General features: G+C 44.9%; 1 protein-coding gene across 1 annotated transcript in view; it reads right to left on the reverse strand.

The window, feature by feature from the left end:
• The window catches only part of camta1a (calmodulin binding transcription activator 1a), a 289,047-nt gene that overhangs the window by 61,164 nt on the left and 210,806 nt on the right, over positions 1-17,077 (reverse strand). Inside the window, exon 6 of the mRNA XM_044037457.1 lies at positions 28-99. Coding sequence (XP_043893392.1) covers positions 28-99 — 72 coding nt within the window. The remainder of the gene's footprint in view (positions 1-27; positions 100-17,077) is intronic.

The following is a 17,077-nucleotide window of genomic DNA, read 5'->3' on the forward strand; positions in this document are numbered from 1 at the left end:
AGGGGAGAGAAAAAGAGGAAGTCTTACCTGGAGCAGCCAGTAGCACCGGCGGTGGAAGGTGGGGATGATGGAGGAGTGGACGTAGCAGCCGTAGAGACACTGGAGGAGAGAAAGGAGGACAGAAAGAGATAAGATATTACACGACCATAAACTGCAGAAAATAGGCTGACCTCTCCGCTGACCATGACAGCTGTGACCTTTCACCCCTGACCCTATACTCCCACATGCGCACACAGGCAGATGGTCAAGCTATTGTTCTTGAAACAAAGACAGAAACCTGGAGGGACGTAATGAATTTTGTTAACCAGTGAACACCTCAGCACTCTACCAGCATCACCATATGACTCTTTCCTTCCTTCCTTCCTTCCTTCCTTCTTCCTTCCTTTCCTACTCCCCTCCACTTTTATTCTGTCCTGTCTGGAGAGAGCCCCTGACAGAATGATTCAGGTGCTTCTTGTTCCGGCCCCCCAAACCCCCCCCCCATCAACACACAAGGCACCCCAGCACATAACTAGAGCACAGTGTTATTAATATCCTTATCGTAAACAGATAATACTGTGCCTGGGGGCTCGTTACCGTGGAGAGCGCTAGGCAGGGCTGATAACGCCTTGCGGTATCTAGCAAAGAGGCCAGGAGACATTTTTCACCAGCAAGTTGCAGGAGAAAAAAAAAATGCATCGAAGAACGGCAAAGAGAGGAAGAGGAGAAAGGCAGCACTTATCCTCCCTCCTGTCCTCTCGTCTCCTCAATCCTTCTGTGGAAAAACCACGGCCGCAGCTCCCAGGTGACCCAGAGGGATGTCTAGCCTGCTTTTGCTTGTTTACAGCAGCAGAATGAGTCCACACTACAGCAATTGACTCTCCCCTACCCCCTTTACCAGCGAAGAAATACTAGAAAAGTGACTCCTAAGTCCGGCGGTTTGGCTCTTACAGGAATAAATAAAACACGCAGGTCTTAAATCCCGTCCATGATGGTACAAATTGTTTGCATATGAGGTGAAACCACAGCTAATATTGCACATATGCTGTCAGTAAGAGGGGGCACACATATGCAATGAACGCATATTATGGTAAAGTGTTGCTTTTCTAGTCAAGTGCTTTCAGCCTCATCCACACAAAACCTTCAAAACGAAGTGCATCAAAAAGACAGAATGAGAGATTGAGCGCGCACATAAAGCATGTACAAACCCGCTTTATTCAAATAGGTGGAAGAAAAAAAGTTATCGTGATGCGCCCCGACCGAACTATCTCCAAACACATGGACGACAGCGGATATAGTGACAGCGAACGCAAGAGCAGGAGAGAGAGGTGTGAATAGGACATCTTTGTTTTACCAAAAGTAGTGCATTGGTTGTGCAAAGGTGGCGTTTTGAGATTTCCCCAACTCTGGGACCCATTTTCCAATAATAGCATTTGAGTGCTACCAAAAAAGCCGGTACAGTGTGGATAAAAAGTCAATATGACAAAATACTAGAGCGGATTCTCTTGAACTCGTTTACTTTCATAGACTGTATATAAAACCTGACACAAAACAAAAGAAAGCCTATTAATGGTCTTGATTGCTATACTTTCGCTCTACTTTGTTCTACAATAAAACATCATGTCAAATTTGTAAAATATGTTCCCACTGAAAGGAAACCAGATGATATGATGGCACATGTGAGTGGACACCAGTGTGATTAGCAGTTTGTTTATGAATTCCCAAGTTGTCATGGTCAAATTAAGAATCCCGAGGCTTCAAAAGTGTCCATTTTTTATACACAGTCTGTGTTTACACTACAGTTTTGCTAATTTATTCATTTAGTGTTCCCATAGTGTCAAGAGGGGCTCATGTAGACTGGGGAAGCTGGGGCTCACACCCCAGTCTTCAAGCTGGAAGATGACCCCACCACGGGGGCTCATGGCCACCCATGTTAGTCCACCCCATGTGGAGGTGTTGGGTTCCACTGCTTGGAGGACAATGTGATTAACGGGCACATTTGCTTGCGTGTGTAATATGTGCTCGCCTAGTTTATTTCAACCTACTTAAAAATGAAGGGGCCTGCAGAAGAAGTCAGTGTGTACAAACACCCATTTAGCAACATCAGCTGTCTGATTAATTATACCAGAGCACCACGGCGCGGCTACACGGCCGGGCACATGGTGAGAGACACATTACACAGCGTAAAAACAAACAAACAAACGCACATTACACACATGTACCCGAGTGCGCTTCATGTATGCACACACGCTGCACACATCCTATGACCAATTCACAAAAACAATCCTCCAGGTGTTTCATTGTTCCAATCACGCCTACTGTGGACTGATTCCAATACTACTGAACTCTGTATGTAAGGGTTTGTGATAGTGAAGGCGCACAGACTTCCACCTCTTCTTATTTTTTTTTCCACCGAACTCTCATCCATTATAGCTGTCTGAAATAGGATGTGCGCCTCTGCCCACCCCCACAGCTCTGTTATCCATTACTCCACGCTCGCAGCGGCCAGACACTTCCTCCCACTCCCACAGTGCATTGAACATCACATTACTACAGTCACTACAACTGCTATCGGCTCACACATTTCTACTGTGCAGTTTAGTGAGTATTTTCTTTATCAGAACCATTACTTTACACCCTTTTCGGGGTCTGGTCCTGATGCAATATTACATTACATTTGTATATAAGGCGCTGAAATGTGTCTGCATTTCCCGACAGTCGCGTGTTACAATGCTGTGATGTGAAAGGTTACTGTTCATTCATTGGCACCACACACGGAAAACGCAGGACTTTTAAATGCCGATTGTGAACCTTGCTGTTGTGTTAATTCTGATTACAGAGGGTTTATTGTTATGACATGCGTAATATTGTGGTAGCCTAGAGCACTTGGTCTACCGAGGGTGAGCTGCGGTGTGGCTGCGTGCACTTGGATGAGGCTGTGACATGCTTCTCCGAATTGACAGGTGGGCCGGAGCAACGGGCCTTTGTGACTAGGGCGACTGGGGAGTGAATAAATTAGCCCCCAGGCTGCTTTTCCTCTGCCTCTGTTTACTCCATTTCTCAAGCGCACAAAGCGGCATGCCAGACAAACAAGCCGCTTAAAGCATAACACAACTGTTGCACCTGTCGGTGGCGATATACAGTACTCATCAAACATGTAAGCTGGAGCGCCCTCATCTTCGTCTAACACCTCCACTAACCCACCCACACACACACACACACACACACACGTTTGTACAGCTATCATTCTTATCATTCTTATTTAATTCCATAACCAGTTATTGCCATAAACTAATCACAAATTAAACATTAACTTAACCAGTTCCTAAGAATTTAGGTACTGCCTCATAAGGACCAGGTTTTGGTCTCCATCAGGACCGCTGGTCATGACAAGGCCTGTGTAGACAAACACACACTCAAACGCACAATACAGCAGACAACAATCATGAAACGACACCCACTCATTAACGCACAATTGTATTCTCGCGAGCACATTACACACGATATAACACCAAGATAGAGGCAGGCCGAGATACTTTTGACAGCACGAGCGCACCCACGTACACAAAGCTCATCGTACTTGAGCTCTTATCAGTAATTCAAGACGCATATCAGTTACTGGTGTTTGGTCTGCTCTCTGCATGCTGAGCGTCTGGGTGACAAAGTGACAGCAGCAGAGCCATTATTTGCTGTCTTTGGGCTGTGACAGATGACAGCCCATCACAGGGAAAGCAATTAAACCATAATTATACACATTCACACACATCCTCTCATAATAATAATAAAAAACAAAAAAAAAAAAACACATTTTTTTTTCCTGATGTATAATTTTGAAGAGCTTTTTGAACACAGTGAAACAAACACATAGGTGTACACACACACACACAGAGTCACACATGCATGTGCATGTATTATTGGCGTGCTATGGTGCCGGGGTTGCAATTGAAACACAATTAAAGAATGATACACAGTTAATAGAAGTCTTCACGCACAGCACGTCCATAATGTATTCATGTGCTGTCACCGCGGACAGCAGGAATAAAGAGTTACAGCGACGTGCGTCCTCCAAAGTCAGACACTGATGCAGCAAATTCATTTGGTGTTGTCAGTCAAGGAAGTGGCCCAGGCTACGAAATGCTGGCTTGGCCCAATGAAAGGGGTATTATTGCTTGGTCTGAACACGCCTCCCCCCCTTGGGGTGTCAAAGCAGTTCTGAGTGGAGTGGGGTCGCAGTTCTCAGGGGGCAAGCAGGCCAGACATCTAAGTGATAAACAGTTCAGCCTCAATAAAGCCTTCAGATATAAAGGCAGGGCCACCAGCGGTTACCTGTCCTGCCTCTGGAGCCCACGACTGCCCCTGGTCTGCCTGTTGCCCTGGCAACGCCACACTTACGTCCATCCATCTCAGCTGACAGGTGTCATGCACAGCAAGGGATGGGTAAGCATCATGCGAAGAAGTCTGTGAAAGCAAAATTGGCACGCAGACACGCGGATATAGTGCGTCCGGGAAGGAGGGGAAACGCTCTCATTACGCCATAATGATGTGTGAAGACAATCCTAATCAGAGCGTGGCACCTTATTTATGTTGGCAATTTGCTGTTTTCCTGCAGTGAAGCCGATGTCTTACTGTCGGAGGCTGACACACATTTATGTGTCTGTCTGTTTGACTGTTGGTCCAAATGGGAAGGAGCACACATGCTCACTTGCTCCCACACAGAAATATGCACACGCATGGACACCACGCACGACAAATTGTTTTCCATATTACATCCTCTCCGGCCAGCACCCAGCATGTATCGACTAATTCAAGTAGTTTCTTTCATAAGGCACTTTTCCCACTGACTCATGCGTGACCTTTGTGTCTTCCACTGCTTTCTTATTTAACATTTATATCGCCAGTCGGGATGCGACTAATCTACGACTGCATCTCAGGTACTTTTCTCAGCTCTGACTCTATTGAGTGACTTTCTTCACATTATTATACAGTTGTTGACATGGATATCCACCTGGTAAAGTCACTTCTGGCTCACCGCTTCATTAGAGAGAATGTATCATTTTGTGTGTGTGTGTGTGTGTGCTTCAGCTTGTGTGCTTGTTTGCAAATGTCTATTCACATGGATGCCTGGGGCAGGTGATTCAGCCTGGGGCAGAGCAGCATAAATAGAGCTCACAGAGCAGCCAATCAGGCAGTACTATCAAACTCCGACTGTGGAAGGGAATGCAAAAAATCCATACTCAATAGAGATTCATGGACCATGCAAGATTCAAGCTACCCCGGTCATTGACAGCATCCATGATGACTATTGATCAAGCACCGATTTCTGGCTCTATACCGGCGTGATTAGATGACTTACAGTTGAAAAGTGCCACTTCCAGTTTGGAGGATGAGCTCATTCTTTAACTGAAACCGTAATGCTCTGCATTTCACATGCTGTCTTTACAGTCAGCCGCTCCGCTCGCCTCTGCTCTCTCACGATCCGTCTGCTGGAATCAAATTATCTGTAGTATGTGGTAGGGTGGCACCATGCCCAGAATGGCCATAATATACGGCATCTCTTATGCATTTTGGATCCGGAGAGAAATACACAGCTCCTGTATGTTACTGGCACCATAACTCCAGCTTTTATCCCAGCTACTGCTCTCTCGATGAAGATTCTTCCCCTTCCTTACAGCTTAAATAAGCCGCGTATAGTGAAGTTGTAGCAGTATAATTCTTCAGTGCATCTGAAGACTTAATCAACAGTTGATGAGACATTATACATAATAAATCAAAAGAGGCTTCGATTTATCTCCCTGGTCTGTCGGCGGGACCTGCTGTAGCCTCTAAATCACTCAAAACTGAGCAGGCTACAAAATGAATGAGCAAGCTGCACCCAAACTGAAGACAAAAACAAAGGAAAAAACAAGCCTAAATTCTTCACCAAAGCAAAACAAATGACGCTTCGCGGAAAAAAAAAAGGGTCCGCGTCGCACGGAAATGATCGAGTCCAAAAATAGCATTCTCATTGTAAAATAAACACAAACGGTTGATAAACAGGCCCCGCAGAGGAGAATTAATTAGCCACGCTAGATGCGTAAACACAGCTATACATCAAGTTGAAAAAGAAAACAATAACAGAGATGAGGCGGTTAGAGAGAAACCCCTGTCCATTTGCCACAATGAAAGCCCTTTTCTCCCTGGGTTCATTTCAGGGAGGAAAACTGTGGTGATGACGTTGGGAGGTGTAAATTGGGCAGAGGGAGAAATGAGAGGGGGACAAAAGAGAGGACAGGGAAGAGGAGCAGAGAGGCAGAAAGACAGATCAGGGGATGTGGGGTTTACTGTCGCATTTTTCTATCTGCCAGAGGAAGCTCATGCCCATGCACGTCTGTCTCCCTGACTGAAGACACGGTGTCTGTTGATGCTAATGTTAGCCAGCTGGGCTCACGGCCAAAGGCATTAAGTGGAATCGAATTCCACCAAACTAGCTTTAATCAGCAGGTTTTTAAGGTTAGAATTACTCTCCCTCTCCTCCAGCCCCCCTGGCCAAGGTTAAAGTAGACACAGGCAGGGGCTGGGCTCAGCTAATGGGATGGAAGGGTGGCGCGGAGCCTACGGCGGGCCACCAAACACCGACAGACGCACACTTGCACACTAACACACAAACAAAACAAACGACACAGACGTGCATGCCAATAATAAGCACACACACACTAATAGAAATAGAGATTTACACGTGTGTGTGTGACTGTATTTGACAAACATACAGTAAGTAACACAAATAAATGACACATGTGATAATAGGCATTATCGTGCAGCACTGCGTAACCGTTGGTGATTGTTTTTGTTGATGTTATTATTCTGCCTCTGTGTGGTCGCGGTGAACAGCAGTGATGTCACATTAAGTGTGCGCGCCGCATCCTTCATTAGAAAACACGCTTGTCAAGCAATCAGACCCGACTGGGGAAGCGTTTATGTGGCAGCTCGGAATTTATCTTGTCAAACTGCCACACGGCCAAGATTCTTTTTGAGCAGTAGAATTCGCGAGCGAAACGCTTTGTGGCCGCGTCGTTGTGTTTTGAAGTCATACTCCTTAAGCTATTTACAGCCGTCTCAGTGTTGCCGGGCGACACGCGATCTAAACACCACTGTGGCGAGGAATACAGAGAGAGTCATGTGGAGCTGATAGGCTTAATCAGTGCGTGTGAACTCGTTTGACAATGGATTGAACGTAACAGATATTGTTTATGTTTATGTTTGAAAGTTTTATGCAGTTTTAATAGTAATAAGAATAATAAATGCATGTTACAGACTAGGTTATCTGTGATTTCACACCAGCTTCAGTATCACAGTCTGTCATGTCCACATGATTTTTCCATCTGTAGCTACATCTCTTCTGAATGTACCTCTACATAAGAATGAGCCGTTAACACCAAAAGAGGGGTGAAATGCCAGGATCAGCCGTTATATATCAGGCTTTCTTTACACCTGACAAAAAAAAAAACATGTAGAGGCTTTGCCTTGAACTCCGCAGTCAACACATTGATGCCTGTCACAAAAGCAAGCTCAATAAACTTTGCAACACTTCAGTCTGATTCTCAAGTACCCACACTGCAAGAAAAGGCCTTAACCATAATGGCAGCAAAATCTTTCTTTCCACTTTTCCACTCACTGAAATGTTGAGGTTTTTTTTTATTTTATTCCTTTTGCTATACACACAAGTGAGAGGCCTTTCTCTGGAGATGCATTACAGATTAAATTAGCTCCAGCCACGACTTTGTTTTTCATATGATAATATGCTCACTTGCAAATGTGTGTTTGAAGTCAAAGCAAAATATCTTCAGCTAAACGTCTGCGAAAGGAGATCAGTGAATTATTCTAATGTGAGCAATGGCAGGTTACAAATGGATGTTAAGTGTATGTGTAGAAGGTAAAATGGCAAATGGAAAGCAGTCATTATCTCAAAGCACCACTTCCTTATCTCCTCACCTTTGAGCTGGCCCCTCGATTGCCTGTCTACAAAAGACATGTAAAAAAAACAAACCTATTTGCATTACAAGGCTGGAGCCGTCAAATAAAATCATTAAATATGGAGTCATGGACACAGCAGGAGGACCGGGTCACAGTTCAATGCAAAAAGTCAGAGGTCAAATCAGAAAACTTTCCTGAACCTGGTCTCTACTGAGATCACTCAAATCCAAATGTGTGGAAAGTCACCAAAGAGATGTCAACACAAAGCAGCGTCACGTCGTCAGACTCCTGATGGAGGCAGCGACTGAGGGGAACGTTACAGGTGGAGATGTAGCACTATAGTCTTTATAGACAAGCAGTTAAAAAAAAACACTTGGTCTTTAAAAGCAGGCCTCACGGCAGGTCCTGTGTTTGAAGTTGCAAAATGAATGAATTAAACTATCACATGGTGAGACTGCTGCGATGGCATTGTTTGAGTGTACGTGGCCGCCCATTAACCTTCCCTTGTGTGAGCTGAGGTAAGGATAAAAATGCCTCTGTGTGAGAAAGGGGAGCATGTCCTCTGCATTAATGAGCGCAAACCATCCAAATACAAATGCACACACACACACACACACACACACACAAAGTGGAGACCTGTTGGAGATGACATCACAGGCTCAGCCTCCCTGCCGTGGGTTACGCCAGGCAGACATGCTGCCTAATTGTAAGAGAGAGCTCAGATTTGTAATGCCGCACAGTTGTGTTAAGGCTGATTAGCGGAGACTCACGCCGTCTCCTCCTGCCGTGATCTATAGGCACTCCAAATTTCCAATATCTCCGGTGTGAGCGAGGAAGAGCTGAGAGAGGCTGTAAATCATGACAAGTCCCACTGAGCGGAGCGGAGAGAGAAAAAAAAGGATAGATGGATGGAAAGAGGGGGAGTGCGCGACAGAGAGAGATATTCAACTTGTTTGGAAACATGAAGGAGGAATGAAGAAAATTATTGAGGGACGGTGGTGATGGGAAGGGGGGGGTGCACATATACAGCAGAGAGGCGCACACATCAGGGAGACATGAGAGATTTAGGGAGGACAGGAGAGAGGAGAGGAGATATGATTACGGAGGAAACAGCAGGGGGAAAAAAAAAGATTCCTGCCGAGGAGGAAAAGACAGAGAGTATGGAGCAGACAAAGAGGAGAAGGAGCATGAAGGAAGAAAGAGAGTGGGAGGACAGAGAGACACAGAGAGAGACAGAGAGAGGAGAGGATAGAATGAATGCTAACAGGGAGCCCAAACCCAGTACTGAGGCTTTATCCTTCACAGGCGGAGGAGCAACAATCGCAAACACATTTTCTCTCGCCCTGGCCCTAAGAGAGATAAAAAAGCAATTTGTATTCTATTCCTATTCAGCGTCGCTTGGCCTGTTTCTCTGCCTGCATATTTGTAAACACAGCTTTGTCAGAGCAGCTTAATCTTCCCAACACAAACACAGACTACAGAAAGGAGGGGCGAGAATGGATGCAGAGGGGTGAGGAGGGGAGAACAGTGATGAGAGAAGACGAGGGTAAAGGATACGTACAGAAGAGAAAAAGAAGGGTGAGGAAGGATAAGAGGGTGAGCGGCTTGTGGAGTAACAGAGGAGCCAGGGAGGGCAGCAAGGATCAGGACCCCTTTCTGAAATCTGCTGGTGTGGGATGCCCCGATGTCAAACTCTGAATGTCCTCGTGTTTGATGTATAAACACAGACACACAAGTCCACAAAAGTGCTCCACAGTAAACACTCCTCCCCCGACCTCAACCCGACATCTATACACTGTAAATTATTTCTCGGATTTCACAGGCGCTCAATGTAGATTTTTAAATGCTTTAACTGTGATTTGTGTTTTATTGTGAAATATGGGTGGCTATTTCTGGATTACCACTAAAGTAATGCAGGTGTTATTTATTCCTTTAGTATTTACACAAAAAAAAACCCTGCTAAATCACAATAACATTCTATCATAACTGTAGAGTTACAGTAAACAGCCATTCAATTTACAGTCATTTACTATAAAAGGATATAGTAACCCACTGTAAAATGACTTTATGTAGGACGCAGTAATTCACTGTAAATAAACACACAGTCATTTGCTCTGGAATTAATGCAACTATACAAACAAGTCATTTACTGTGACTGTACAGTCAAATATTTTACATTGCACGAGCCAAAAGTCTCACAGGTTGAATTCTTTTAAAGGCGTCATAGACCGGAAGCTCCAATTAACGCTGCGTTTGTGTGTGTATCTGCGTCGTCACCTCGTTTACGAAACCCTAAAGTTTCAGAACAACCAACCGCAGAAGAAGAAGAAGAAGAAGAAGAACTACTCTCGTTGTAGCTGCTGAGATGCAGAGCATCCACCGTGCCAGAAGGGGGAGCTGTGTATCTGAGAGCTGGCCTATCTATTACGTCACTTCCATGTACCTGGCCAATCACAGGACAGTGGGAAAGCTCTCCTTGGCTGGCCAATCACAACACAGTTCACGTTCTGGGGGTGTGGTTTGGTCTGAAACAGCACGGCTGACGAGCGCGTCAGTGAGGAGATATTTTGATCGGCTTGTTTGCAGCGACTAGGAGGTTTTTAATCATGAAAACAAGTTAATATATGTAAGTAGACCTCCATAACTAACATATATGTGTGATACAAGCATTCAATGTCACCTTTAACTTAGGAAGTCACATTGAGATAAGTTAAGGCATGTCTTGCACTACTGACAGGAGCAAAAGAATCAAATCACTCCTCATCATACGAGCTGCGAGAGTCAGATGGAAGCGGTGGACGTGGAGCTTGCAGGCGTGTCCTTCCCGGTTTCAGGGGCGCCAAAGTCCACTCTCTTTCCAGGCCCCATGTGGAAAATAAAAAGAACCAACAAATAACTTGGACTGACTACACACTGAAACAGACAGACTGAAGTAGAGAAAGAGGAGACTTGGAAGTGGCGATCGTCTGGGTGCACATTCGCTCACAGAGGCGTGAAATTAGGCAGAGCGACACCTGCCAATACGCATTGCAATAAAGTGCCCTAGGTTCACTCCACTCATTGGCCTTCCATATCGCTCCCTATCTCTTCTCATTCTGTTCCTCCATTCTCTGAGATCTCTTCATTATGGCCCACAGTGCCCAATTAAAGACTGATAGCTGCTCCATCCACTCCTGACACTGTGACAGAGATGGTCCTCCATGACAGCGCATAGCAACAACCTTCATCAGCTTCTGTGTAGTTATTTTCTCTTTCCAGTCTCCTCTACAGCAGAACTCCGGCACACCTAATTTGGACAGCGAGGCTCAGCAGGATTGAGAACAAGGACAATCACGGAGGTACAAAAGACGCCACAGAAGGTGTGCGCAGGCATGCAAATTCAATTCACACTGGGTGCCGGGGCAGGATTGACAAAAAGACAAATTGCAAAAAATGTCCACACACCAGTCGTTGCTCCCGGAAAAATCTCCTTATTACAGACAATGTGACATTTCAAGCCCAAGCACTTGAAATGTTTGGGCCTGAAACACAATTTAGAAATTCTGGTGCCGAATCACATCACAACAATAAATCCAACTGAATTCAAAACAGTCATCATCATCCTGGCTGTGGAGCTGCTTCTCTGTAACTTATACTTGAGTTTGACGCATATAAGCAAACAGCATAGAAGGGTGGTTCTGAAGCTGCCAGCTTGGTGGAGCACTGTAGCTGCCATATTTCCTACAAGACATTCCCTTGATGAAATATCAATATGACTGTAATGTCAATGAGCAAGTAGCCAAAGAACTTTGCCAATGCTTAATACTTGTGACTGTGCAGGGGCACGGATAGCCCTGCAGAAAGACATATAGGCAAACACAGACAAGACAGATTTTGAGAGAGGGGGACTGCCACAAATAGACGTCGAGACAAGCAGAGAAAGACAGGGAGCGCTGTAGACACACAGCAGGCAGATGGAGGAGCCTGAGAGCCCCCAGGCAACCCTGTGATGAAGACAGTGGGGAAGGCAACTGAGGGAGTACATGATATGTTCGGATTGTGATGAGGGGAAGGTAGAGGTGTGGGGAGGAGGGTGGTTGGTTTTAAGGGTGGAACAAGCCGACAAGAGAGAGGTGGTAAGAGAGAAAGGCGGAGAGAGACGGGGGGAATTCAGCCACTGAGCAAAAAAGAGGGAAAGGAAAGAAAATGAATAGTGACACTTTAATTCAGGAGGCTTCTTCTGTCTGAGTTATTATGAGATGTTTGTAAGCTGGCTTGTTCACGCATCTTCCCTGGCCTTGTGCCTGGCTCCCCTCTCACTGAGGAGACCTGTGGCGCTAACCTGTCTTTATCTGAGCCGCACAGCAGGGGACAGCCCTCTGCCGCCGTCCTCGGCTTTGATCCTCCCACTTCCACCGCAGCTACCACACTGCCTTACCCGCTCTCCCTTCCTCGTTCGTTCCCTCCTCCGCAACTGCTCATATGCAAAATGTCTCACTGTGTCCTGTTGCTCCTTTGATATGGCCAAAATCCTCCATACCCGCTCCGCTCTTAATTAATTGCAACTGCCCTAATCTTGTAGGCGAAGCTTAGCTTTGGCTTCACAGAAACACTTCTAGTCACAGCAGTGCACTACAGTACAAATGAAGATAGCTGAGAGACGAGAGAGGCTGAGAAAGTGCATTAAATAGTAGGGCTGGGACAATATGCTTTTCCTCATGATTTGACTGCATCATGATGTGATTTGTACTGTGATTCTGATGAACTCTGATTCAACAATAATGTCAATAATCATGATTTTCTTTTCCTTCTTTTTTGTCTTAAACCAGATATTTCGCGAGACAATAATGCACAAGACATATTTCCAAAACCAATGTGCATTCAGGCAGTCTGACAGTTATGTTAGATGAATGGGTCTTATCATACAACAATCATTCATTTATTCAGTGTCTACCGCTTTGTCCTCCACATGAGGGTCGCGGTGCCACTGGAGCAAATCCCTCTTGACACAGGGCGAAAGGCTGAGGACAACTGAGACAGCTCGCCAGACTGGGCAGGGCCAACACAACCGCTGCATGGTTTTGGACTGTAGGAAGAAACCAGCGTACCCGAAGCAAACCCACATACACATGCGAAGAACATGCACACACCATACAGAAAGCCCCTCGGTCAGATCTTTTTGGAGTAAGGCAACAATGCTAGCCACTACTCCAGTCCATAACATGTACAGAAACTGCTACATTTAGCTTCTCCTGCTAATAATAATAATAATAATAAATACATACAGTCAGGCCAAGTAGGAAATAAAGTGTTTTTTTTTTTACTTTGCCTACTCGGTGTGTACTGACCTAGTGTTGTCAGAAAAATAAAACAAAATGCTGGGCCAGAGTGAATAGAGCCTCACAAAACAGAACACATCACTGATGTAACAGAACTTCCACTACTCTTTGAGGTAAATAGGCAACTGCTAGTTTTAGCTGTTTCTGTTCATCAAGCTAGAATAAGTGTCATTATTCTGGGGGAGAAAGAAAAACACCATTTGTTTAATATTGTTTAAAAAAACTAGAAGAAAATACATCGATTTTTCTTTTTTTACCCCCATCCCATTTAAAGAGAGATCATGTGTGCACTTGAGAAAGAGATGCACACAGACAGACATATGGAATACAGAGACAAATCAGGGCAGGAACAAGAAAAAAGAGAGAAAGAAACTGAGAGGATTTGACATTCTGGCCGGGCAAACGCTTGATGTTTGAAGATGGGAGTCTGACCAGGGTATGAGATTTCAACTGTAGGAGAAAGGAGGCCACAAGGGCTGTATTCAGCTGGGGCAGCAGCAAGGGAGCAGACAGATAAAGGAGACGGACAGATAAAGCGGGCAGACAAATAGAGGAAGGGAATTATAGGAGCACAGAGATACATAAGCTAAAACGTTCCTGAGTTACCAGACAGGTACGACCTGGCAGCCAAAACAGACAAGAGAGGGAGGAGGATGGAAGGCGCCTGAATGTAGTAAATTACATCAGGCAGGAAGGTGCATGCACACTTATACAAATACAAGTACAGCGAGACAGACAAGAACATGGATAGATACACTGTGTGAATCCACAAAGGGGGTGTGATGAGAAATGTAACAATAGAGCAGAAAAGGGTAAAAGGACCAGGAGCAAAGTCAATGTAAGAATAAGAGCAAAAGACACACACACACAGATGATGGTGGGGGTTTAGAAAGTTGGTGTGCCGACAGGTCTCCAGAGGTTGTAATATATAGCATCGTTTCAATTTCTCAACAGCAACTACAGCCCTCCTTTTTCATATCCTTCCACAGTCGGAGGACAGAGAGATACTTCTGTCCTTCGGAGCCAAAGATGCATTCAAGATGATATAATGTGCTCATTTTTTGACATTATATCCCGAAATCTGGATGGTTATTTGTGGCTGGATATGATCTCTGTTCCTGTTCTCTCCTGAAACCTCAAGGTTACAAATGGTAAAGGATGGACAGAAAAATGCGGGCGTCAAACGTGTTTCTGTGCTTGTGTTGTGATGTCTCCCCTCTCCCACTGAAGTTCGAGACCAGTGGTTGATTTATCTGCTCCATGCACCATTAATCCTGCGACCATGCATGCCTCTGCTTAATAATTGATCTCTGTGCTACTGTAACTAAATCCGTCAAAACAACGACACCCCACCTCCTTTTCTATCTTCAGCGATCTCTTTACAGTGCTCCTCACTATAGCCTCCCCAGACCGGGGCAAGGGAAGGCTTAGGGTGAGTAGCAGTGTTTTCTCACCACAGTAAGGTGTGTGTGACGCTGGTGTTCCACCACCAGAGGGAGTTTCTCTCTGACTGTGGACTGTAATGTACTGTAAAGATGCAGCTGACACTCTGACAATGCCGACAGCTTCACTCTGGAGTTCTGGCAGCCAAGTGAATCGGGGCAGAGAGCAGCGGTGACCTAAGGTGATCAGCCCTCAGTTCTCTGTCTAGACCTCAACAAACAGCTGCTTGGTCTAGAGCAGAAGGCAAACAATGACCCTTATTTATGTCCACCACCCTCCTCCCTCCTGCTGCCCGTCTCTTTGACTTGTTTTTGCATACTGCATTTAAAGTAATAAGTACAGTATCTCCTTGAATGCCATAGTGCTATAAATCAGAGGAAAATAGACCTGTCATCTTAGTAAACAATGCATGGAACCAGTTATCATTAAAACAAAGGAGTTGTGGAGGAGGCGTACCCATGCATAAGGATGAGGACGAGACCAATCGAACTATCTCCTTGGCTTGCCCTAAACTTCTGGCTTGCACTGGATGTATACACATGCACAAAAACACACCTGTCAAAACAGAAGAGGGTACACAGCAAACTGCTTTATTGTCTTATTTTAAGATGTCTAGTGTTATCTTCTTACAGCTTACAGAGAGATATTACAGAGCCCTCTTAATCTCATTCAAAAATATCCCTCTGTGCTACTGTACACAATTACTGTGCACTGTTGCTGCAAGTTTTGGACGGTATTTCTAAGTGTCCGGCCACCAGAGCCACATGTTCTGTTCATCCGAAGAATGTGCTTTTACCAGTCCTGCTGCGTGAATATTTATATCCCGGTAAACTCACAAGATATCAATAGAAACTGCCATTAAACTAAGCCTCACCTTTTTTGATTGTGGGACTGCCTGTCTGCAATTATCTTGGTTTTGGTAAGAGCTTCCCTTTAACCACACATTCTCCCCACCCTGTGGTCCAAACGAGGAGGTCGAGTTGCCTTCCTGATTTCAAACAAAACAAACCTTTATCGGGGCATATTGGTGCCTTTGTGGATATAGTTGGACAAATTGCTTCCTTCTATTTCTGAACATGCATCCTGATATGAAACTCCACTTAGACAATCTAAGCTCCCTGATAACACTAATTTGATATGAAACAGGTTTACAGCCTCCTGTCTCACAAAGGAAGCAAAAAGTAAATTATAATTTGTAACTCTGTCATATCGGTCAAACATCTGCACCTCTCTGAGCATTATTTTGTTTGTTTCACTGTATGACTCCCAGAACTGTATATTATTCCATCCATTGTCTTATTTTGCCACTTTACCTCAGTGGTTGCTTCCCCTCTTAGCACATGTTCACACTAGAGGTCAATGATGCCACAGAGTCTCTTCGCTCTGCGCTGAGCTTATGTCTGGATTGTCTGTCCCGTTCGCTCTAACCCGCCTCACCCCCCTGACTGACCGATATCATCTGAAACCTGAGCACCAGTCTCTGCTCAGAGAATACGGCATTAATCCAGTGACCCTGCTGATCTCAAGGGTTATCAGGCACTCCTATCTCCCTTCTCATCCAGCATCTGTGCTGCCAAAACTGCTTTATACGGTGATAAGATCAGCAGAAGACATTCAGAAAATATTTTCCACTTTAAAAATATTACTCAATCCGCCAGCACCTCCAACAACAGACACAAATGTTTCAGATGATATCGTTGCCTCTTTGTTTACTGAAAAGAAACCATCATTAGCCACTTCTCTCACAACTTCATTTAATCCCTATAAGTGCGACAGTCTCTCTGGTCACCTCTTCCACTTCGGGTCAAGCATATAAAAGTAAAACATTTAGATATAAAGATTTTTTTACCCTTATTTTAGTAGGAAGTCAAAATCTCATTTGCATCTGCTTTCTTGCTCAATGCTCACTCTATAATGCTCACTCTATAAGTCCAGACATCACGTGACTCAGTTTCTATGAACCGCCATGTTGGCAGCCTAAGATGCAGCAAAAATGAATGGGACTGGTGGGTGGACTCAACCTGTCAGAGTTCACTGTGCACTTTAAAGGCACCAGGATCGACAAAAACTATCGCAGAAACTTGACAGACTGAAAATATCTGATCCGTAAAATGCCCGTGGCATGCTTTTGTACAAGTTTGGAAACAGCCAGAGAGGAAATTGTTCCAGACCCGCCGTATCTTGACATATTCAACTTCCTGATTAACCTCCATTCATCTTACTCTAGAGAGTCACTGAAAGTTTACAAGAGCCTGGAGGGATACACATTCTTTTGTGATAATCAGTCAACTCTCGAGTCTACAGGCTAACATGAGCATTGTTGTCACCGGAAGGGTAAGTGTTGCATTAGCATTACTTTAGCATTAGCAACAGGCAGTGTAAGGTAA

Source organism: Solea senegalensis, linkage group LG11, assembly GCF_019176455.1.
Source record: "Solea senegalensis isolate Sse05_10M linkage group LG11, IFAPA_SoseM_1, whole genome shotgun sequence".
In the NCBI taxonomy this organism is placed as follows: domain Eukaryota; kingdom Metazoa; phylum Chordata; class Actinopteri; order Pleuronectiformes; family Soleidae; genus Solea; species Solea senegalensis.